The sequence below is a fragment of the Pezoporus occidentalis genome, unplaced genomic scaffold, assembly GCF_034315485.1.
Source record: "Pezoporus occidentalis ecotype Australia unplaced genomic scaffold, CSIRO_AGI_Poc_V1 ctg38, whole genome shotgun sequence".
NCBI classification, from domain to species: domain Eukaryota; kingdom Metazoa; phylum Chordata; class Aves; order Psittaciformes; family Psittacidae; genus Pezoporus; species Pezoporus occidentalis.
The window spans coordinates 1,408,495-1,433,682 of NW_026915702.1; the positions used below are offsets into that span (position 1 = coordinate 1,408,495).

General features: G+C 43.2%; 1 protein-coding gene across 1 annotated transcript in view; it reads left to right on the plus strand.

Moving 5' to 3' along the window:
* Positions 1–25,188, plus strand: part of ELAPOR2 (endosome-lysosome associated apoptosis and autophagy regulator family member 2) — a 100,207-nt gene that overhangs the window by 53,709 nt on the left and 21,310 nt on the right. The window contains exons 3-11 of the mRNA XM_062631899.1: positions 11,369–11,564; positions 12,227–12,374; positions 15,049–15,135; positions 17,430–17,535; positions 18,172–18,324; positions 19,298–19,386; positions 22,544–22,724; positions 23,482–23,610; positions 24,564–24,654. Of these exons, the coding sequence (XP_062487883.1) occupies positions 11,369–11,564; positions 12,227–12,374; positions 15,049–15,135; positions 17,430–17,535; positions 18,172–18,324; positions 19,298–19,386; positions 22,544–22,724; positions 23,482–23,610; positions 24,564–24,654 (1,180 nt within the window). The remainder of the gene's footprint in view (positions 1–11,368; positions 11,565–12,226; positions 12,375–15,048; positions 15,136–17,429; positions 17,536–18,171; positions 18,325–19,297; positions 19,387–22,543; positions 22,725–23,481; positions 23,611–24,563; positions 24,655–25,188) is intronic.

The window sequence follows — 25,188 nt, forward strand, 5'->3', positions numbered from 1 at the left end:
TCATTAATTTTGGATCCTGAGAATACTGTGCCAACCTCTCCCACTTCCAAATGCTCAGCAGTTGTTCTCCTTAAACTGTGCCTGAACTAGGAATCCAAAAGATGGTATAACAATATGCTAAATGTCTCCAGTCATCTCTCTAAATATGTCTAGACTGTGGCCTCCAGTGGAGTGGAGAGACACTTGAGATTGCTAAAAACGTATTAGCTCAGGTGCCTCACGAATGTGGAGCAATCTAAGTGTGGCTCTGGAGCTTGGTTGGTATCTCGAGATGTGCTCATTTTCAGGATGTGGTTTTACTGCTCTTCATTTGAACAAACCCATTTAAATTAGGTTGGGTACCTCGGTGCTCTGCTGCATTTTGAAGTGCACATGGGAAAGCACAGCTCACTGTGACCTGCTGAGAGTAACTGCCAGCATTCCCGAAATGGCTGTAGTCTCTGAAACAGGATTCAGCCCTTTTTTTGAGTCTTCAAAAACTTAACCTGCAGTGTTTGCCAGTGGAGAAGACAAGGTCCTCTAAGAAAAAGTCATGGGATTCAGAATAAAAAGGGCTGTCCTGTCGTGACTGGTTTATGTCCTGGTTATTAGAATAAGAGGGTTTTTGCCTTTATCTTGCTGTGAGCACAGAGCAGTGTGATGACCTTCCCCTCCTGCTACCTTCCCCTCCACATCTCTCCCATCCAAGTGGGAGATGGGAAGAAAGAAGGAACCTCACATGAAAGATACTCATGCTACTGCAGGAGGTCTTGCTATACAGCGGCCCCAGATATGGGACAGAAGGTGCAGCACAGTAGCTCACTTGCAATGCACTAGGACAACATGACTCTTTCCATATTCACTCCCCTCTTTCTTTCTGGTCTTCTTGCCCTGTGGTGCTGCATCCATCACCATTTTCAGACCCCACATCAGGATGTCAGCCTGCATTTTGCCATTCACTGTGGTGTGGTGTTGTACCTCAGTGCTTGTCCCATTGGCCATGGCACCGCCACACCAGACTGCTCGGCTACCCCTCTCAGGCTTGTGTTTGTTCAGAGATGACTCATAGTCTTGATGCCCCCACATCACGGTTGCAAAGGATTGTGCAAAGGGACCTTGTGCAGCAAAGACCTTGGCTAGGAAAAAGGAAATATTTGTTACACCTACAGCTATTCCATGTGGCCCTCCTCTGCTTCCCGTATAAGATGTCCCCTCCAGGCATCTTTTAGGTACTGTTTTGGGTACATATATGAAGGCAAGGAACATTTTGCTGTGGTGTGACAGACAGCCTCCCTTAGCGAAATCCAGACCTCTGAATAGCTCCATTACTTCTTGTCAGGATTGTGCTTAAGTAATTTGGTCTCGTTCATTTTTAATTACCACAGATCTCACTCTGATCTCCTCATGAGTCTGATAGCAGGAAGGGAATTTAGCTGATAAGGATCACTGCCATCAGGGCAGCTGCTTGGCTTTTTAAATGGAAAATATTTATGGCAGTCAATGGGAGCAGTTTTCTCTCAAGTCTGAGCCCTTATGCACCTTATACCTGCACCCCTTAGGGCTGGTATCCCTGGAAACCCTTAGTGTGGGGCTATACACAGTGTCTAATGGGGACCTCTTGGGGCCTGGCAGTGGGAGCAGGACTTGGCATTGTACTCCCACTGACACTACACTGCAGTCTGTTTTGGTGGCCACAGCCAGGCTGTTCTGCCAGCCTGTCCATATGCTGTCTGTTTTACACCCAAATTAAAGTCTGAATTTGGAGCCTTCCTTCCTTCCATGTCTCCTTCCCTTCCTCTCTTTTCACTTCTCTTCTTCCAAATACAACCCAAATACCTGGTTCAGAGTATGCCCTTGCTGTGCCCTGGTATGCTGATATGCTCTTCTCAGCAGAGTTAATGACCAAAAAAAGGGTTTAAAAGGTTGACATTTTGACCTAAAATTCTTTCTTAATATTAAATTTCTTACTCCACAGAATATGAGTTATTTTTTGCCATGAGAATAGGTTGTACCTTATCTCATAAATATCTGTTCATTTTAGTGGTGCTATGTGCATAATGAACTAGAGTGAGAAAAATAGAGCTATTTAAAAAGGAGTTGAATTTGCCATATTCAATGGGAAGAATTGCTGGTAGGGTCATTCTTATAGTCAGCATTCAAATGTGTTATAACCAGCAAGATTTCTTTAGAAAGGAGACACAAAAAGTACTGATAATATGGAAGAACTTGATCAAGTACAGTGCTGTGGAGTTATTAAAGGCCCTGTTTAGCAAACCCCACCTTTACCTGGTGCCATTAAGGCGAGAGCAACTTCTTTGAAGCCAGAAATGTGCTTCAGTTTTGAGGTGAGGCGTGTGAGCGTGTGCCAAGTGTTAAAGAGTGCGAAAAGCTCCACTGACTTCAGAAAATAGACTGTCCTTAATTACAATGGACTTTGCTGGGGCCTGAGAGCAAAATTTGTCCTGATTTGTTGCTACCGGGCTGTGTTTGTTGAGTTTATTCTGACCCCTGTAATCTGCTCCTAGGGTATCACAGGAAGAGATATAGATCTTCCTGATAGTTGCAGTGCACTATAGACATGATTAGGGTAAATGACCTTTTTAAGGCTTGTAGGTTTCATAACACTTAAAGGCAATTTAAGTGATCTGCAGGAGTTTTCACATTCTGCTTTCATAACAGGAATATTGAAGGTTTTGAGTTTGATGTTCTCTTTGTCTGTGGTAAGATTGAGTATCCCAAGTGGGTACAAAGTGGGTCTGCTCCTGACCCTCTTGAACTCAGTGGATATCTGCAAATGTTATGACATATGGTGTATGCACATATATATGTGTGCAGATGGGTAATATAAAATGAATGTTATATGTCTGGGAAAACCCATGCACTGATGTTACAGCCTTCTGACATAAAGATGCATCTGCTCATTGTCAATTAGATTTGTATTTAGACAAATTCTGTGTAGTCTTTGTGCTAAAGAATTGGTTCTGCTGGAGTTTTACTTAGATGAAGACTTGAAAATACAGGGATAAGTGTTAGTAGTTCTTTCATGTTTACATTATTGCACTTGTGGATGTGAATGTACATACAAATACTCTCATGAGAATGGTGCTATTTATTACACAGTTACATTTATTTATGTTATCTCAAAATAGTTGGTTATGTACTCCAAATATTTTATCATCACCACAGTGTCATTGTCTTCATGAATGTCATGGATGCATGTCAGAACTATTTTTCATAGGGTTTAAATAAGTCCAGACTTACAGCCTCTTGAAGCAAACATGTGAATCCTGACAGCTCATCAGAGAAGGTTTTTTTTTTCCTTTTTTATTTGACATTCTCTGAGGATTATTTTCTGGTCTTATTAATGGGCTTTTAAATGATTGGGATTTTGTTGTTTCAACTGAAAAGGGATAGTATGGTGACATTAGTGTAGCTCTGAGGACTAGGCATTTATCCATTCTCATTTTTTCTCATGGCTTGAAAGCAATGGATCTTGTCTTCATCGACCTTGATGCACTAATATCTTTTTTTCATTTTAGGTGACATTTAGATGTTGCTTCTTTGGGTGTTCAGCTTGAAAGAAACAATGAGGTCAAGCTATTAATGGCTGCTGGTGTTTAACCATGTCATTTAGATCTAGCATATGCACATAGATATACTTACGTAGGGTGACAGATGTGCTGTAGGAAAGTACTATTTTGAGGCAATGTTCAAAAATGTATTCAGAAGACCTCTTCTTTCATTCCTCCATCCTTGACAATTGCAACCTTGAATTGTTCATACTGATCTGCTCCTTCATTCTGATGAACACTTTGCATTCTCTCCCCTTTTTTGGATGTTTGTATGGTTCCCATGAAACTGCTCAACATACAAGAGTCACATGTGGAAGGTTGTTCTCTCAAACCTAAGTACCAAAATGTGGATTCTTAGTTGTCAAGTTATCAGCATTATTCTCAAAGCCAAAACACAGCACTGCACCAGCTACTAGGAAGAAAAATAACTGTCCCACCTGAAACCAGGACATTAGTGGGCATGAAATCCAGCGAATCTAAGAATATGCTGTAGATTTGGCCCTTGGCCTGTCATGTGTTACCTAGGAATTAATGATGTCTGACAGAGGAAAGCGTAATATGACTGCCTCAGGAGCCACCTCCGACGTGAACAGTGAGATGTGCAAGAAGTAGATTTCAAAGTAATGATCTTCATATGGTCACTTTTGCATGTATGGCTTGCAGGACTGGGCAACTCAGTTTTACCTGAGTCTCTTTTGTAACCCTAGGCAAGATTTTATGTCTTTTCTGAACGGAAAAGGAAAGGTTTTCCTGCTAGAGTGCACTGGGGAGAGGACTGCTCTGAGGAACACCATGAAGCTGAGGAATTAATGCAAGGCTGTCATGTAACAAAGACGTTTAGCCAGCAGTGGTGTGCGTGGCACAGTTTGAGACTTGCTACTAAAAGGCTGTGATTTAGCAAACCACTCAAGCAGATGTTAATTCCTAGCCCTCATAGAGCATCCTGCTAATGCATGTTCCTAACTCAGGGAGGTGAGTCCTATTGATGGCGTTAAGTTTCTTGCCTGGATTGAGGCTTGAGGGTATATATTGCCATGGCATTTCTACCTGGAGGTTTTCCTGATATGTATTGTTACCCTGAGAGAAACCCCAATTTCACTAATAATTTTTCTGTCTTTGCAGAAAAAGTCACACTGTTGGCTTTTTGAAGCACAGATTCTTTTAGGTAAATAGTTAAAAAAGCAGAAGAGTTTGCATTGAACCCACAGAGTTTAATTCCTGGAGAAGAGTTACCAGAAACTGCATATTGATGTGTGTAATGAGACTTCCAAGAGAGCGGTCAGCCTTTGTGTCTTTTGATGATTTCTTCACCCTACTGGTGTACATGATGTAATTAAATAAGTTAAACACAACTTCCTCTGAGTCACTGATTTCTCTTTCAACAGGAAAGCAGGTGGTAAGACCTTGAGATTTGCTATGGCTTGGTAGAGAGATGAGAGGGAAGCACTGTGTGTGTGCGTGCTGCACATGCAGAGGACATCTCAAATGGCATGAGAAGCCATTTACACCGACCTCTATGGTTTGCACCAACCTCTTTGATTGATTAGCAGTCAAAATAAGCCTGATAGAGTCAGTGAGGCCCTGAGAGCTACTCACTCATACCTTGAGGTATGTTTCCCAGTGCTGAGTCATAAAGATGGTTGGTGTAACACTGGCAGCAAATGTGCTTGCTAACTGCTTGGTGATCACTGCCTTCCTCCACTCTGCACCACACTTTCATGAATGTATCGAGTATTCCCATTCCGCATCTCTCAGTGTCCAAATGGTGAAGTAAAAGTGATTGTAAAACTATCCTATGTGCTGGGCCAGCTGAGGAAAATGGTACTGTCCTGTCAGAGAGGTGCAATGGAAAAAGCGTTGCTCTATCTTGTAATTTCTTGGATAAAAGGAAAATTATTTACTTTTATGAAAAGGAGGGGGTCTCTTCTCCAGGTCGCAGCAGCTTTCAGTGTGATTACATTTTAAGCCTAAACAGCCTTGACAGACTTTTTTCTTAAATTAAGATTCAGTCTGGTTCCTGGTAACATGTTGGGATATAATGACTGAAGAAAACGAACATCAATTATTCACAGTCTATTGGAGAAGCCTTGTATAAATTATTCACAGAAGACATTCTGAAGCTGGCTGAGATTATAGGAAGCATTAATAATGAAGCAGTGATTTCCTCTTGTCCCTTGGCTTTCTTTTTTTTTTCCTCTCATCCCTTATTTTGGTTGGTCCTTGGTTCCATGTTGTGGGGACCCCGATGTCTCAGGGTATCTCTGAACAGATGCCTCTATGTGTTTGTCCTTGGCCACATCTTCCCCTCCAGGTTTATGGCATTTGTCTGTTGAACCCAGCAGCTGTTCAAAGGAACAACTGTGTGATGCTGCCAACCTCATAATTCCTTTCTCAGCTATAGTTTTCACCTTTGCCCATGAGAAGCTGAGATAATTCAGCCCAGAGTCTTCCTGCAGGAGGTGGCAGTATCTCACCTGAATGCCAAGCAGTGGGGTTTTGAATGAACAACGTAGGAATGAAGTGGGAAAAGATGGAAAGCCAGTGTTTGAGATTATTTTTTGCTGTGTGTTTTCTCTGATTTGGAGAAGAATTGATCAATTTCTACCACCTTCTAATGGCAAAATCCAGTCCTGTGTCTTTCTTTAAATTATAATGTATTGAGAGGCAGGGAGACACAGAAGGATACACATGAACATGCACATGCTCAGTGGCAATAGAAGAGCTGAAATAGTTTTAGGTTATCATAAGTAAGAAATGTCTGGAGAAGAATGTCTGCTGAGAAGAGTGAATAGAAGTACTGGGTCCAAGTGGCATGGGATGGGAAGCTAGCTGAGGGAAGGTGTAAGACTGAGTAGCCAGTGCTGCATAAAGGAGGAAAGCAGTTGAATATATTATAGACTTAGTGTTGAAGGATGCAGGACATTGAGGGAGCTTTGGTTCTTCTTCTGGTGAAATAACAAATATTTTGATCCCTCTTACAGCATGGTAGTATCTGGAAGAAATGATTCTATATGATTCTATGATATTCAACAGGAAGAAACACTCCAGAAGGTTTTAGACCTTAGAGGGTCAAGTAGTCATATACATGTGAAGATCACAGCTGTTAGTCCAGCTGTGTTCATGATAAGCCTGTCCTGACCCCCAGCGTCAGAAAGTTAAGCAATGTGAGACTGTGAGGGTGGGCTACTAGAAGAGAAATGTGCCAACTAACATTAACCCTAGTCCACCAAGATCACTAGAAGGCCACAGCTGTAAAAGTCAGAACAAGACCGTGGAACCTTCCAGTCAAAGGGCAAATGAGGCAAGCTTGTTTATGGTCTGTTTTGCCCTCTGGGGAGCTGTTTCCATGTCTGTAAAGTGACTGTAAAGTGCTATCAGATCTGTAATGTATTGCAAGCACTCCTTGGAAGTGGTTATGCAGTGAGCAGGGCTCCTGGTTTTAGGGTGCCTCATGTGTGTCCCAGGAGGGAGGTAAGATGCCATCGCTCTCAACTCAGAGTTTTAAGAGCAGAGGGATTAATTAGATTCTCTAGTTTGAGCTTGCAGGCCATCAAAATGCATCCAGTTAGGCTGATATTGAGGCTGATAATTTGTATTTGGCATGAGCTTTCCTCCCATATGGTGTCCAGTTATAGCACAAATTACTTGAGAGAAAAGGGTCCATCGCATGCCATGACAGATTGTTCAGGCAATCAGTCATTCTTCCTCTTAAAAATGTGTGCATTATTTCCAGGGTGAATTTGTCTGGGTTCAGCTTCCAGAAGGTGGCAGTTCTCATGCAGTTCTCAGCTTGCTTAAAGAGTCCAGTGGGATCCTTTCTTTTCTCCCGCTGGAGGTGGTTACATATTACCCAAGTTGACTCTCACTCTTCTTTTGATAAACTAAACTAAGCATTAACTAAACTAAGCATTAAACTAAGATCTCTCCCTGCAAGACATTCTCCCTGATTTTAAAAGCATTTACCTCTTAAAAATGCCAAATCACAACTATATTAAGTATTAGAGGAATCTTCTTGCCTGAAATACGCGTGTTCCATCCTACACATCTCTACCTTCACCTGTAAATGTATCCACAGATCTCATTAGTACCTTTTTGCACATGTTGACAGTAGAAGCTCCTGATGAATGGTGGGTTCACTCCGACCCTCAGGCTTGCTGCTCTCCAGGATACATCAGCCTTCTGCAGGCAGGGCCACACTCTGCCTTCAGTGGCTTGTCTTTAACTTTGGTTCTGTTAAAACACTGACTTTGAGTGAACTCAGCCTTGACAGTAGCCTCTTTTCCACCAATTTTAATACTGCTTTTCTATTTGCTTGTAGGTTGTTGATAGAAATGTGGACAGCCACCAAACTCAGTCCTGGGACAGGCAGAACTTCCCCTTTCCTCCCTGCTCAGGGATGGTTTCCCATCAACAGCCCGGTCTGAGATTTGTTACTCAGGCAGTTCTTAATCCATTTAAGATGTGCCTCACTAGTACTACCTTCTTCATCAAAATGACAATACTTCTAATACGAAGTTAACCGTATTAGAAACCCTAAATCTATTACATCCACTCAGTCACCTTTATCAAGTGACTTGTAATCCTTTTAAAGAATGAAATGAGGTCTGTTTCACAAGGCTTATACAATGGTTTCCGTGGGTATTACTGTAGCTGTTGTTAATTTTTTATGAAGTAAATCCTTCTCTTTTGCATGCATATATGGATGTGTGTGACTGCCTTTGGCAGTATCTAACAGTATTTACAACATCTTTTGTGAGTAGACTGGTTGTCTGTACAAACCATACCATGTTTTATTTTAATTCTGTATTTACTTTAAGAAAGCTACAGCTTTAAATCACCAATGATTGCATTGGCTTCAGTGGAGCTACTGAAGGCATTGGTGTACCCAGCACTGCTGTATCTTGTGCTGTTCCTAACTGCCTCTGAATGTGTTCTCCCAGTTTTAAAAATGCTCATGGTGGGGCGAGTCATGAAACCTTTTAATGTGTCTCACAGAAAGAAGATCAAATTCAGTCTTCACAGTGTGCCTTGCTCTGTGTAAGCTGGTGTGTAGCACCCAAACTGGTATTTGGAACGTGTAATAGGGAAGTTTGAAGTCAGGGAGGGACTGGGAATAGCAATATCCAAACAGGATAAATAGTGTTGATACTGGAAAAAATTTTCAGGATTGCATATGTGATTTAGCAGCTTTAGTTCTGTTTTCTGAAACTGGGTGTCTTAATAGAGATGTCTTCTCTGAAAATTAAGCATCAAAGGCTTAGACAAATGGGTTCTGGGACTGGGGTCAAATGGTGTTCACAAAGGCTACCTCTAAACCAGGAGACTAATTGTTCCTCTGGAATCTGAAGCAAGAGGGAGAGTTTAGTGGAGAACAAATCAGAGCACACACCTAAAATGCATGATTTAGATTCCTGAAACTTCACATTCCACCTTAACCTCCTATGAGTGGTGATGCTGCCCTTCCTTTGAGAGCATCCTGCATGACAACCTCACAAGCACAGTGGTGCTGCTGTAATCTCAGTCATTTCTGTGGACAAATAATCACTTTGGATCTGTGCTCAGCTATGTCTTAATGAGATGGAGCAGCCATTATCAAGTTGAAGCTCCAGTGCCCTGGGATGGATCATCTGTCTGTGCTCTGTCCCCTGCAAGTGCCCCTGGCCCATTGCAGGAGACATCTGCTCTGTAGCATCCCTCTGGGCACAGCCACAATCTGCCCATCTCTGGCTAGGATAGACTCCTGAATTGATGCTGTTTAGATTAAAGAGTGTTTGTCCTGGTCTTTGGTCAGCCCTGTTGCTGGAAGAGCAAGCTGCATGGCACTAGAAGAGGAGACCATCTCCGTGCTCATCACACACCTTGTTTCCCTTCATCCCCTTCCAGCCACTGCTGACCACATGGAATGAGACGAGACGATGCATCTGTTCCAATGTTGAAAGTGGTTCGTGTTGCCATTAGGCATGTTTAGCCCCAAATTGAACTTGGCAAGCAGCTGGCATACTCAGGGCTAGTTTGCTTGCAGATGCGTGTGTTTTGATGGGAAATGCTGCTGCTTTTGAAATGCAGTTGTTAGGAAAGGGAAAGGAGGTAATTTCCCATCTAAATAAGACTCATCTCTGACCTGGAAGATGAGCCATGGATGGCGGTGTCCTGCATGGTATCCTGCCTGATCTGTTCAACTCTTTTTATTCTCTGAAATGATCAGGCTGCAAGGAGTTAAAAGGTATCAGTTCAGTTAAAACAATAATCTGTGCTTAAGCTCACTGCATTTGAGGAGGAAGCTCTGCTGCCTTCTGCATCTTCATTACGGCAGCAAATCACTCGCAGTTACTGAGTCTTTATTACAAATTCACTAATCTGGAACGTGTGGTTAGGCATCACTCTCCCATTTTTTGCTATTTAGCTTTCTTAAAAAAGGATGTTGAAACTGTTAAAGAATTCAAATATGTTATGGAGAGCTTGCTTTTTTACTTCCCTTCCTCATGGCTTCTCTCTGCCCCCTTCAAAAGGGAAAAAGAAAGCAGGATAATATATATTTATATATATATATATATATGTAAAATAATGCTGCAGCAGTGAGTCAGGACACCTTCATGCATTTAGGAAAGAAGTTGTGCAATGTGTGGTCTCAGTTCAGATGCACGGGGAAGTGCTTCTATTTCTCTCCAGGTCTCTGAAGAAAGCTTCATTACCAACTCCAGCTGCCAATACAACCTATGGCTTGAGCTGGGTCACAAAGGGACCCCAATAGGATGTTAGCTGCATTGTGTATCATGTGCCACTGCCTACAAAGCACCATTTGCCCCATCTGAGGGTGGATTTTTTGCCTGTCTGTCAGTCTTTTACAGATATCCATTGCAGTAGGATTTCTGTGTGCATTCCTGCCCCAGCACTCATCCCCATCCTGCCCTCTTTCCTTCTTGGTCCATCACCAGTGAGCCAAAAGGTTAGAAAAACAGATTTGTTGGCTTGAAGTCCACTGTTTTAAATTCAAAGTATGGTGATATGACCGAGAGAGGAAAATGACCCTTGGCAGATCTTTCCAGCAAAATGGGCCATTATCTACATTCCAGTGCTGCCCATCAAGGGCAATTACACAAAGAAGTGCTGTGGGCACTGGCACAGAAATGGGAACCTGAACTGCAGCTAGATTCAGATGGAAATTGGTGTTAAGAAGCCATGACTTTACTATAAAGTCCTTACAATGAAGTACTTTCTGCAGTTAGGTAAACATCAGCACATCTACGGAACCTGTATGCTGGGACTTCAGTGGGTGTCAGTTCTTTTGGACCAGTTTCATCACTTTGCCTAGCAGTCTCTCCTACAGTTTCTCAGCCCAGTGACTTCACACCTCCCAAAGGGAGTGTATGAAATACCTGTTACCACATAATGTGGCATGTCTGGAACAGTAAAAAATCCCACTGTTTCATGGGATGCAATTTGTGTGCATTGCTCTGGATCAGAGCAATGGCTAGACAGTCAAAGTTAAGTTAAAAAGCAATATAGGAAATACTGTGTGCTGAAGAAAGCTCTCATTTGCCTTCTATCAGGGATGTTCAGCCTTAAAGGGGACTAAAATCTTGTTTTGCCAGCAGAGACAAGCTGCAAATCAGGAGCCATCATTTGGGATTTGGGATCATGCACTGGTGAGCGTCTCAATTTTGCAGGCAGTGTTGTTGTGTTCCTGGGATTGGGGCATTCCTATTTGGTTCCCTTAAGTGTCGGTTCACTCTCAAATAATTGAGCAGCAAAAGATTAATGGAAATTAATAGGGATTAATTTGTCCATTCACATGTTGCCAACGATTGTATCCCCAGCTTTCTCCTGTGCCTCTGGTGAGTACCTGGAGTTGAAGAACCAGGCATGCAGCAAATGTGCAGAGGGGACCTACTCGCTGGGCAGTGGGATCAAGTTTGATGAGTGGGATGAGCTGCCAACAGGATTCTCCAATGTGGCGACGTTCATGGACACGGCGGTTGGCTCAGCAGAGAATAAAGCTGACAGCTGCAACAAGTAAGAAGTGCCGTTAGCATCTGGGTGAGGCAGCTGTGGGTAAACCTGAGGCAGCTCAGCAGCACAAAGCCAACTTAATGACATATCTAAGGTCTCCAGAGGGTAACAAGCTCTACTGATGGCAAACAAGAGTGGCTAGGAAGTGAAATCTGTAGCCATCTCTTTGCTGTCATCATGGTCTCCTTGGGCTCATCAGCAGCTACTGAGTCTAAGACCAGCCTGAGGCAGCTCTCATTTGTAGCTGGAGAGCACCAGGGTCATAGTATAGTAAATGTGGCTAAAAGGCAATTTCACAGCCTATTTAGAGACTCATGGTGGTTGCTGAAGGCTGTTTCTGAGTGTAATTGAAAGTATATTGAACCTGTGGATAATAAACCTTTCATATGTTGGTTGGGTCCTACATTTCTAGTACTATATTTTCCATGCTTAGTTTTAATGAAAAGTATTATATTTATATGAAAAACAATAATAAAACAGTAATAAAGTTATAAATTCATTGCCATTAGCTGTAGGATTTTGGCTTCTTTATTGAATAATAGAAAAAAGTATATTAAGTATATATAAAATATACAAAGTATATCTATATAAGTAGATTAAGTATAAGAAAAGTCTCCTAAGGGTCTGTGATCTCAGCTGAGGCTCATTTTGTTTATGTTCATCAGCTCTTCATGGACACCTCGAGGGAACTACATAGAGTCGAACAGGGATGATTGTACAGTTTCTCTCATCTACGCTGTGCACCTGAAGAAATCGGGTTCTGTCTTCTTCGAATACCAGTATATTGACAACAACATCTTCTTTGAGTTTTTTGTAAGACCCTTTATATGGTGAATCCAACCTATCTACCATGTGCTGGGATTTTTCCATTAGGGGTCATGACTGTCCCTGTTAGTTCAGCCTTTTACAAGGCAGCTGTTGATGATAGAAGCATCAGTTTGAGAGTGTTTGACTTGAGATGCCTTTGAAGGGCCTTGACATTCAAAAAGACTTCTTCCAAGGTAGACATACAGAACCTGAGGTGCTCCAAGACATGAGTCTTTAGCTTTAGTTTTAGGTCAATTTGGGTCACAGCAATTAAGATGAAAAGAAAAGCAGGAGAAGAGACAAAAGTGTGATCCTTAAAAACAATCAAAACCCAGAAACAACAATTCTCCAAAGAGATTTAGGAGTAAAAATTCAGAGGATTTTCAGTAGGAATTAGGCTCTAAGGATGTGTCTATGCTGTGAAATGGAGGGGCTGGGCATCGTTACTTCTGAAATGGGAGCAGCCTGGCTGGGCTTACACCATGCTCTACCCAAGTTACTAAACCAGTCTGATCAGCAGTGACTGGAATGGGAAAGGCAACCTCGCTCTGCCCAGGTGGGTGGTCTGGCTGGGATCCAGGGCGCTTGAGTGTCCCCACCACCAGGCTCTGCATCGTGTGTAGATGCCCCATGTTAGGAGATGCTTTGGAAGGTTCTGCCAACACCTGCATTGCTTTCCTTGGCATGTTGTTGTTCCTGTGGCATGTCCCATATCTACTATTTGGGACAGAAAAAAAACTAACAGGGGTTTAACTCAGAGCAGGAGATGACTGTGAATTTTCAGTCTGCTCTGTTACTGCCTCTGTATCTGTCTGGTGAGCTCTGGTTTTCATCTGGAAAGCATAGCTTATGGTACCTCACAGGAGTGAGAAGCCTTAGCTGATGTTGGTTAATATTTCTTGAAGCCTGGTGATAGTGCAAATTATCCTTATCCTTAGTAGAGATGGAAAAGGAAGACAAAAATAACCTGCTGGAGGCACCCTCTTACTGCTACATCAGTGCAATAGTCTGTTGTTGCACTATGATAAAGACAGTGCAGGCAATATTATTTAGCCATTTCAGGTTAGACTATCCTGTCTTCTTCATGGGGAGAAGGCAGCAAATATCTTTTCTGCTGTCAGATGAATGTACCGGGATTCTGAATCCTAGCTGCGGTTGCTTGACTGACTGATCTTGTCCTGCAGTGAGCAAATATTGTTTCTCTGAGCACTAGCTTTGAAATTGGCTTTTTAATTATTATTTTTATCCATATCCCACTCATCCACCTCCTTAAGTTTATCATTCCTTGTTCAAGAAGCAGTGAGTGGTGCAGTCCTTATAGAAATGCCCATGCAAATAATTCCTAGTCAGCCAGAGTATTTCGGGGAGTTTCCTGAAAATATTGAGGTTTATTTTATGGTTAAATAAACCATATTTTACACTCCTCTAAAAGTCCATTTTTTTTTCTCCAGCATGTCTTTGTGCTTAAATATATTTAACAGCAACTCTAGCTCTGGATAGTAGCATTTCCATGGCAGCGGCTTGCTGGGAAATGACAAAGTCTTTGGGCTTTTGAGGCGCAAGTGGCTGCACTGCTGATGTGAGGTTAGAGAGGAGATGTCCTCAAACTGGGAAGCAAGTGTGGATGCTTTTTGTTGGATACTCACTGCTTCTGCAACCTGCCCTTCCCAGGCTCTTTTTACATACTGAAGCCCTTTACACTTTATAAGAAGAGATTATATATTCTTATCTTGTTTCTGCAGATGGGAACTGCAGCACAAAGATGCTGGAGCTCAGACTGTGCAAGATAATTAGGTATCTATCTTGTACTTAGGTGCTTCTTCTCACCTCTTTTCCTCAGTGCTGTTGATATAGGTGGGAATTAAGAGCACAGATGCTTTGGAGGATGTGGGGTTATGTGACTTGTTTCAGACTTAACATGGAACAACTTTGAGGAGAATGCTTGAGCCCAGGTCTTCTGAAAGTGCTGAACTGGCCTTTCTCCCTGGTTGGAATAAAGCTGAGTAATTGAACTTGTCCTCAAAGGGACTTGATACTGCTTATTCAGAGATGACAGTTTCAAGATGAAAGAAGTTGACCACTGTGAAGGTATTCACCAAATCCTACTGAGCTGTGCTGGACCTGGGCAAGGGTCAGTCAGCCTCATATTTCTGCCAGGGCAGACTCCCCATGGCATATTGACTCCCCCTTGATCAGGTCACTCTCATCCCTAGTGAGGTCGGGTGGTAGGGAGCCAAAGACATAGCAGATATTGGCTGCAGAGAAAGCAGTTTGTCTTCCAGCTTTGGTCCATCCACTTCTACCTCCCTGTAACTTAGAAGCCCATGGCCTCCAGATTTTGCAGAACTGGGTCTTGGTGGGCTCAGGGGAAGAAGGCAGCCAAAACAAGGTACTCAGCATCCAAGTCTGACCTCATACAGAGAAGATAAGGCTGAGATCTTATCCTCCTGCTCTTCTTTCCATCTACATCAGAAGTGGTCACAGTGGAGACATTGTTAAGCTGCTATCAGGTTTTGAAATTTGGGGTGGGGTTTTTGTATTGCCACAAGTAAGGCAGCTCTGTCCTATATAAGTAGACAAGAGGAACAAAGCTAAATCTTATCATTCCCAGCCAGCAGTCATTACACTGATAGGGGTATGTGCCTGATTGTGGTCATTGATCTTGTGTTTTTATTAACAGATACAAAATGATCAGTGCAAAGAGATGGAGTCCACAGCAGACAAGTGGGTGAAGCTAACAGACAACGGGGAATGGGGCTCTCATTCTGTAAGTGAGCAAAAAGTTCCTTCATGAAGCCTTTTTCCAGTACTAAATGTCTTCGATCTCTTCTGAGCAGATAGCAAACCAGGACCAGACACTGTGAATGCATTTGAAGGAGAACAGCTTTCTTAGTACTGAGGGCAAAGCCACCGAGATCTCTAAGGGGCTGCTCCCAAAGCAAATGATACAGATGCAAGACTTTATATTGATTTCCCAGGGCTTTAAATCAAGTGCTTTATGAGGTTAAATAGATTTATGGAAATCTGCATGCCAGAGTCACTCTGCATGATTGTAATTGAAATCTTCTACAACAGTTGTTTGCTCATGAGAACACAAATTACTCTCTGTTGCTCAGCAGAGCGGTGTGTGTATGTGAAGGCAGATAAGATGGGCATTTTACTCCCAAGTGTGTGTAGAATAGCTGGACTGCACCCAGCTTGTGCTCTGTGGTGGATTACTGGGCTGGAAAGCAAGCTGACAGCACCAGGGTGACTGCTGCAGCTCTGATATGAGCATGTCCACATTGGGAGCAGCAGCACTTTGGCTGGCTTGTGACCCAGCTAGCTGAGTTTGCTTGGTGCACACCAACTCATTAGCTCATGGTGATGCTTGGCTTCCACTGCACTATCATACCCTAATTCCCAAAGCCAGCCATAGGCGACATTGTGCCAGAAGAAAAATGCTCCTTGCGGGCATAGACAGCAGTCTGGTCTCTGTCATGGTCTGCTTAGCCTCCTGAAGGAGAAACCATATTCCAGTGCCAGCTCTGGTTGTCAGTGCCTGTTGGCTCAGGTGCAAACCCATGAGAGTCACATCAGGAAGCAGGAGAGCTGGGTGAGGAGAGGTGAGTGACACAGGTTGAGAGGTAGATCCAAGGCCAGGGCATCAACTTCGGTGAGCTGAGAGGTGTAACACTGTCTGCATGGGCGATGATGCCATCTGGTATCATCATCTGGGATGTTCTATTGGCTATGAGGGTTGCTTGGATGCCTGGATGAAATGTAGACGCATGACCCAGGTGAGATGCATGTTCTGTCTCTCCTCAAGGCTTTTTTCTGCACTGCAAGTCATGTCATGGTGACTTCTCTGAGCCCAGTTTTCCAGCTACTTCAGCCCTTGCTTTCAGCATGTTGGTCCTGCTCACCAGAGCTGATATTGTGTATCTCTACACCACACAATGAGATGTTTGGTTCAATACGGTCCCAGTTCTGCTGTTACCTGTGGTAACCCACCCCCCATGGATAGTAGCTGTTTAGGGAGTGGAAGTTGCAACATGCTATATTTCTACTTTGCTGATTTTTTGGACTGTATTATGAGTGAACAAAACCTGTGGTCCTGCCAGGCCTGATGTAAATCTCATTATCCTGAACCCTTATGCTAGAACAGTTTATCCCTCTCCTTGTATGAAAACACAGGACCTTCAGGCCAGTATCACTGTGTTGGCAGTAGGCATCTTGTACTGGACTAGTAGATACGGCACAGCTTTGCAGGCCAGGCGGGATCTTGGTGAACCTGCTTCTTACAGTGAATAGAGTGATACTGAGGTTACAGAAGCCAATGGGCAGCAGCAGTGCTGCTGGAAGAAGTGGTCCTACCTTCTTCCTGATCCTTATCCCAGCCATGGTGCCACCAATCCACTACCCTTCCTGTGCAGCCCAGGAATCATGCAGCCACTTGCTGAATCACGCTGTCAAGACAAGTAGGTCAAGGCAGTTGAAAACTGGGTTGTTCTCTGCATCTTATATGCTGTTCAGGGTCAGAAGTGAGCAGGAAGGATGGGACTGCTGCTGGGGGGATTTGTGGTTTGTGCCTGGCTGACTGATCATGATGCTGTGGTGTTAGATGCAGGCAGACCTTTATAAAGCTTATAAACTGGAATTTTGAACTTTGGGTCGAGTTGGGTTTCTTTATAAAAGTGTATCTCAAGGCTTTAAAACCAAACTGATTTGCTGTATCTGAACATAAAGCTAGAGATTAAAGCTCCTGAGTGCCAGGGGTAGCTGGATAGAAGCAGGAACAGCTTTTTCCCAGTTCTGCTCACAGCAAGGTCAGAAACAGCTCTTGGTGTTTTTCCACAAAACTGGGGTGTTGAGAAGCTCCTTTATAAAGCACACTTTCACACTCCTCAATGTCTCTGCAGCATCTGCCTAGCTGTCTTCCCATTACTTCTTGACTCACTAAGCAGCTTAGGAAAAGCCAGGATTGCTGCTAGGATGCAAGAAATCTGAGTAATGGAAGTAAGAAATAAAACAGCTTCTTGGTGAGGGGATGTCTGCTAACTGCTGTGGGTGTTGTTGCAGGTATCTCTGAAATCGGGTAGCAATATATTATACTGGAGAACAACAGGGATTCTCATGGGGTCCAAAGTAGTAAAACCAGTTCTGGTGAAAAACATCACAATTGAAGGTAAGTGATATTTGCCTTTAAGGTCTTATCTTGTTCTTTCATCACAGTGTTTGCTAAATACTATTTCTACTGGAGTGCCTACAGTACCAGAGTGTCTTTTTTTAAGCCCCTTGTCCTCTGTCTTGTCCTCTAAAGTGTAGAAAAAAGAACAGCAAAACTTCAGTTTCAGGCATAAGGCTAGAAGATAATTTAACTGGTAAATGGTGCCTTCTACTGGAGAAGACTGGCTTAGCAAATAAATAGAGGAAAAAGAATGCACCAGTTTTCTTTAGTATAGAAAAAACATGCTTATTGGTAAGCCTCTCAACAGTGATATATGGATATATAAAAATATGTCATAAAAGTGACTGTTAAATTACTATTTAAAGAATTTAATTAATCTGGGATTGCTGTTTTGGTCCTGTGTGTCATCAAAGTTGGGAATGTCATATAAGGTTCTTACATGGGTTAGGCTTGCACTGAGGAGCAAAGACCTACATTATGAGTCAGCAAAGCCAAAGTGTCTAAAGGGAGTCGTGAAAGTCTGTGATTGTGAAGCTGTGCTGTGCAGCTGGCTTGCTTTCCTCCATAAACAGGTGGGCAGTAGTTACAGAGCATACTCCTATTTCAGTGCTTTACCTGTAATTTATCTTACAGGAGTTGCATATACATCTGAATGCTTCGCATGCAAGCCTGGTACCTTCAGTGACAAACCAGGTTCATCTGGCTGCCAGGTGTGTCCGAGAAACACTTATTCTGAGAAAGGAGCTAAAGAATGCACCAAATGTAAAGAAGAAATGTATTATGCAGGTACATAAATCAGATGGGTTAAGCAAAACCAGGAGAGCATCTTAAGGTCCTTTCCAGCCTTAACTATCCTATGATTTTATGATTCTACATGCTGTTTCTATGTGCAGAGTGAGAATGCTTTTATCCAACAATCAGATTTAGTCTCCAGTTGGCAAAGGGCACCAGTAGAGGGCACAAATATATATATAATGGGCCATAGTCTATCTTGGCTAAACTAATCTCTAGTAACGTGAAGGGATGGAGAGCTTTATGACCTTGAATGGAACAGGTCTTCTGCAGGATAATAATAGTCATGCTGTGCCCTCTCGTGGTAATCTGTGTTATCTGTTGGCAATGACCTGAATTGGCTTCATTGCTGCTTTCACACTTGTCATGTTTCAAGGGATCTCATTTCCAGATCCTTTCCTGGCTTGTCCCTGCCTCCTGAGTGGTTGGAAGATGTGGCAATCTAGTTGAAAATTCTAGTCCCCAAAGTCCTCTCCATTCCCAGCTGTGGTTAGCTGGTGATCACAAAATAACACGGACATAATCCATTTTTCATGGTCAAAATGTCTTTAGTTTTTTTCCTTGTAGTTGTTTCATGAGAAAGGCTCTTGAAGAATCAGCTACTGACTCAGATTATGGCAAATGCTTGGGGACCTATGCCTGTGCTCAACATGGAAATGCTGCAAAAATAGCCAGGGCAAGGAAAAATTGGGCCAGTGTTGTAAGGAAGTTTCTAATGGGTTAAAGTGGTTTTGTTCCTTATCAAGTGAGAACATACTCCCATGCTTGGCAAACAACACAAATTACTGGTAGAAGGTGAAGGGGTGGAGTGAGGATTTGGGTGAGTCCCTGATTGTACCAAATCAATGAATTTCAGTGTGACAGCACAAGCATAGCCGGTATGTTCCCTGCTTTCCCACTGCAGTTCAGTGGAAGGTTCATGTGGACTCCATTAAGTAACATCCCTTTCCTCATCCTTTCCTTTTAGATGAGGGATCCAGTGCATGTATAGAACGTCCCCCATGCACAAACAAAGACTTTTTCCAGATCCATACTCCGTGTGATAAGGAAGGAAAAGTAAGTAGAAGGCATGATCCTACTTTTAAGCTCATTGAGCTGTGATCTCTTGATTTGAAAGCAAGGCAGGGTTTCTAGGAAACTCACAACTGCTTTCTCAATTTTGCTTCCAGCATTGAATCTCTCTGAGGCTTTGGGCTTGTCCTTTAGCTGCCTTCTCTGCATTATTTATTCGTCTGTAAGAATCTGCCTGTCATGGGTCTGCTTAAGGGATCCGCTGTTGTGAAGTGCTAAGCTCCTTGCATTTGTGATTAATCTAAGTGGGTCAGTGGTGCTACCTCCACACCAAAAAAAGCCAGGGTTAGAGCACAGGGTGAAGCACTGTCCCAGAATAAGCCCTATAGTTTAGTGGTTTCCTGGTGTATGTGTCACAGACTTGTGACAACTTGCCCTGTGCCAGCAATGCCCAGGCATGTTTCAGGTGCTACCGTGGCACAGGAGCATTGGACATGATTATTACCTGTTTTAGGCGGAAGAGTGTTTGGCTGCAGTGTTATGATGAGTATCATGTCCCTTAATTTTAGCATCAAAGAAATAATGGTATATACATAGCCTGGGAGTATTTGTGTGCAGCAGCAGCGCTTGCTGCTAATAGCATGCTTGCCTCATGGGGTACCTTGAAACATCTGGACTTTCAATAGATTGTTTCATCCAGAGATCTTGGATCCACTGGGACTCTCATAGAGGAGCCTGCTAGAGGAGCAGCCTGGCTTTGGAGCTATCTGCCCTTTGTGCCAGCAGGCAAATGGGAATTTTGGTGTGATTTGAATGAAGGATCTACTTACTGGGATGTGGAGCCCACAGAGGTGTGGACACCTACTCGGGCCTCTTTTCTTCCATTTCTGATCTCTCTTAGATCTAGATGGGGTGGCAAGTAGTCAGAAACCATAGCCCGTGTAGGTTGCTTGCCTATATTTGCTGGCAAGATGGAGTATTTTGGAGTTTCCTGGTCAGGCAGTTCATGTGCTTTAATAACGAAGCATCAGTGAGTTTAGCCCCAGAGCTGGCAGCCTGTACATCTTGGTCTTGACTCACTGATTCTTGCTCTGTTAATTGCCTGTAATTAGCAGCAATGTTCAATGCTACACCCCCAGGTAATGCTTTAATTGCAGCCTCCTGTGGATTTCCCTGTCACTGCTCTGTGCAATTCAAAGCTTCCTGGCATTGAATAGGTTCTTACTGTTGACCCTCTTCTTTCCTCCTCTGTGGCCTTTCCCTTAGAGATGGGCATCATCGGAATACAAAGTGTGTCTTTCTGCAGACACCCTTTATCTTCCAGTCGCAACAACATACGCTATAAACACACAGATACTGGTTGGGGTTTCAGGACTGCTTTCACCATCTAGTGCTCTGCACCTCTGGAGAGTGGTCCAGGTTTGCTATACTCCCCAGCCATCTCTCCACGTGATGCAGCTCAATGAGAAGCCCTGACTCTGCAGCTCATCTTCAGGGGAATAGTGGCCACAAAGCACCAACCTAAAGGCCTATTGATCCATGGCTCACTAAAATTAGCCATGTTTTTTACTGGAGTTAAGATTGCTGTCTCCTTCCTGCTGCCCCACTCCATGTATAGAAGGGGCCTCAGGAGATTCAGGCTCTTGACTCCTGTTGGCTTTATTTGACCTACTGCACTGAAAATACTAGTCTTAGAAACCCTCACTTGTGTGGCTATGGACACTCTCTGACCCTTTCCTCTCTGCTCAGATGCAGTAGGATTGCTTTAACATGTACAGTGTGTCTGGGCTCTGGGCAACCACACAGGTACTTTGTCAGCTCTTGGGCCTTTTTACTTGAAGTGATGTGCACCCTTATGCTGCTGTAGCATTTCTGGAGCAATACTCCAGAAAATCCTCTAAGTGTCCAGGAGCAGCAAGGGTCCATAAAGGGCAGATGCCACTCTGACAGCAGGAGCAGTCCCACAGTACCTGATCAAAGCAGACCCACATTCAGCCAAGGTTGCCCTCAGACAAGTCCATAGTAACGAAGCTTGACCCATGTCAAGCTGGGACATCAAGCCCATGGGTCAGTTAGGATGTGGGTCAACCAAGGTACATGACCTGGTTGCAACACAGTGCAAGCAGGGACAAAGGGTGAGAGCCTCTGCTTAGTTGCAGCTCTAGGGAGCTGAGGGCAGAGCCTGCACTGAGGCTCCTTTCAGCTTTTCTTCAAGCAGTTTCAAAGACGATCAATACCTCCTGAACAGCTCTGTGTTATCACAGGGCTAACCTTGAGCTCAATCACTTAATGCCCAGCATGGCAGGTTCATGTGCTCAGGGCCCTGTATCAGATTCATAAGGTCAAATCTCCTCTCCAAGTTCTGTACCTTTGCCTCTGGCCTCAAGGGTCCCTGACTGTGCTGCTGAGACCAAAGGGTAGAAGATTCCAGAACAGGAGTTCTACCAGGTTAAAGTCCAGCCAGTTGGGTTTCTTGGCTCTTGAACTCGTCTTATTTTTACCTTGAGTTATTAAAAGCTTTCAGTGACAAACCCAAAATCAGATGAAATTTTAAACTCAACTTTACAGGTGATACCTCTCACCTAAGACAGAAAACTTGGCTCCTGAGACAAAGGTAATGACAGAGAGATGACAGTGTTGTGTGTAGTAATGCTGAGGACTGACTCATGTAAGTGTTCTTAAACTCCTTATGTGCTGTGGAGGTACTGGAACGGGGTTGAGAGAGCTCCTGTGTGGTTTTGGCCTTTCCTCAGTAGTGAAAATGGCTGGAGAGAAATTGAGAACTTGTCAAAGAACATGCCAGTATGGAGAAAAAAATGCAAAACTTGTGGTGTTCTGTGCTAAAAGGTTCATTCCCAATAAAGGGATTTTAGAATGCAGTTATGTTTTGGGTTCCTATGGATAAAACGCAGAGATTTCTTATGCAGATGTTAGAATTATTTATCTGACATTCCTCAGAAATATTTTCATGGGAAAATCCAAAAGATAAATAAGAATGAAGAGTAGTAATTGTTTAAAGCTTCACATTTTTGCTTTGCTTTTAAGGTCTGATATCTTGAGTGTACCCTGGATGTACACAGTCTGGTTTTGGCCTAAAACACTGGGAATACCCTAATTTTATTTACAATGGGGACCTTGATTGGTGCATCAAGTCCTCAAGCTTCATAACACACTGTCTGAGCTCAGTGTCTTCTCCTTCCAGACTCAGATCATGTACAAATGGATTGAACCCAAGATCTGCAGAGAGGATCTCCCTGATGCACTGACCCTCCCTCCTTCGGGAGAGAGGAAGGATTGTCCACCCTGCAATCCTGGCTTTTACAGCAATGCCTCCTCTTCCTGCACTCCTTGCCCACCAGGCACATTTTCAGATGGGACACAGGGTAGGAGCCCAAAAAAAAACCCTGCTTGTGTCCCCAGGATCAGTTGTTTGCTTATGTGTGACTTAGCTTAATGACACAGCATCATAAGCCAGAGTTCATTTTGCGTAAAATACTCATTAAATAACGTTGAAGAGAGGGAGCTGGATATCTGTTTTCTCTCTGAAGTCCATTCTTATCAGGGGTTGCTGCTCTAAGATGACCTGCTGTGCTTTGAATGCATTTCTTGGCTGATAAAAACATCCTGAGGGTTATTTTAAGGGATTCTGAGAAGGGAATCAGAACTTTTACAGTCAGTAATTCTTCCTCACCCATTCTCCTGTCCATGCCAAGTTCTTCTCTGTAAAACCTCATTTTAAGCACTGTCACATGAGTACGCTGCCAGCATTGTCTAGCCTAAAATCTGGCTTGTTGATTCTGAGATGTGTTTGCCCAGTGGCCACCTACAGCATTTTGTGTGAACGCTCGTTTACCAGTATGATCAAACCTGCAGCTGAAGCTGTTAAAAGGGAAGTGTTGCTTAGGGCATCAGTTGCAGATTACTTACCACAAAGATATGATGCACAGTTTATAAAATGCTGGTCTTGTTTCCACTCCTCTGCTGCTAATAAGTCTTTGTTTAATTATAAAGGAATTTATTATTTTTTTTTTGCTTACTACTTGCACCAGAGGGTAAAGAAGTGATATCTGTGTTCTTTAAACATACTTTGAGATGTGCTTTGGCTGTGTGACTTTCTGTTTCTGACCCTTCGTCCTGTAGAGTGCAAAGCCTGCCCTGCTGGAACCGAACCAGCTCTTGGGTTTGAGTACAAGTGGTGGAACATCCTGCCAGGCAACATGAAGACATCTTGCTTTAATGTTGGCAACTCAAAGTGCGATGGGATGAATGGTGAGCCAAACTCCCTGTGTTGTTATGTGCCTTTCTCCTGCGCTGATTGTGTTGCAGTGGAGCACCCATCAACATGAGTATGCTTTTTGCTGTGCAAATCACAGAACACAGTTGCCCCCCGTTTCTCTAATTGCACCAAGCTTAAAACTTCCCTTAGGAAGCAATGTCCCATTATCACAAAGAAACAAAAAAATCTCTTGAATACCAGAAGAGGGCAGAAGCTGCAGCATATATGAAGTCCCCTCAGCTAAGGACCTACCCTACTATAGACTTTGATACATCTAAATATCCCCATTGAAAAAGCCTCACAGATATATGACTTCTCTCTAGTTTATCTCCTTTTATGCTTTTTGATAACTGTGCCCATTGAAGTCATACGTGATTCTTTTGGAAAACTTGATTAAAGTCTGTGGTTATTTTGTTCAGCTCTCAAAGCTTTCCCTCTGCATATGTGCTAAGATAGCAGCAGAGAGCAGTCACTGCTCACTGGTGAGAAGAATCCCATTCAGGACTTCTCTGAAGGATTTTCCTTAGGCTGATCCGCCTTCTCAGTCTGTTGTAGCTCAACCTTTCCATTATGCATGTTGAGTAGAGGAGCACTGCAGTATATGCTTAATGTTTAACACATAGATTCATTGATTCATCTGTTTTAAGGCTGGAAGAGATCAGATGGATCATCCCCTTTGAGCTGCACAGCACGGGTCAGGGAATTTCAATTGCTTTGCTGATTTCAAGGTGATAGTTGCCTATAAAATCAGCAATTCATACAATTGCTAAAACTTTTCATTCAAAAGCATTATTATATTGCATTATAGTTTATACCAGGCATCTTTAAAATGTACTAAAGTACTGAATTGCTTAAAAAAGTATGGCAACAGAGAATTTTTTTTTTCCATATGAACCAGAAACCTTCCATTTCTTGATTATTTTTTCTTTTCTTATGTCCTGTGAAGGCTGGGAGGTGGCTGGTGATCACATCCAGAGTGGGGCAGGAGGCTCTGACAATGACTATCTTATCTTGAACCTGCACATCCCAGGATTTAAGTAAGGAACAGGATTTTTGGTTTTCATCCATTTCTCATTTATCTCTGTCTCTTGAACCTATTTCACATTACCCCTGGAATGTACCGAGTTTTCCGTTCTGGAGTGCAATGATGTCCTGAGTGAGAAGCAAGAGGAAACTTGGATTTTATTCCTGTGTCCCTTGGTTTTAGCAGTGTTTGCTTCAGTCTGAGATGCCAGCCGGCTGGCTATCTGGAAACTAAGAAAAGATATTCCTATCCCTCTATTTCTACATTATCCCAAAGTAATCACCTAAACTTGGCATGAGGTGTACAGTGGTGCCTGCCATGAAGGTATTCTACATAAACCCAAGTTGCCCTGCACTGTGGCTCTGGGCAGCCTGCACAGTTTGTGCTCCCCTTGGAGCCACTGAAGAGATGCAAGAAAACAGGACATCCCACCTCTCCTGCACCCTCAGACAGGATGAACCAGCTGCTTGAGATGTTTGTGTGTCTTTGTCAAGAGTGAACTTAGACTCCTAGCTCAGACCAGGTGCCAAATGTTAAGACAGGTAAA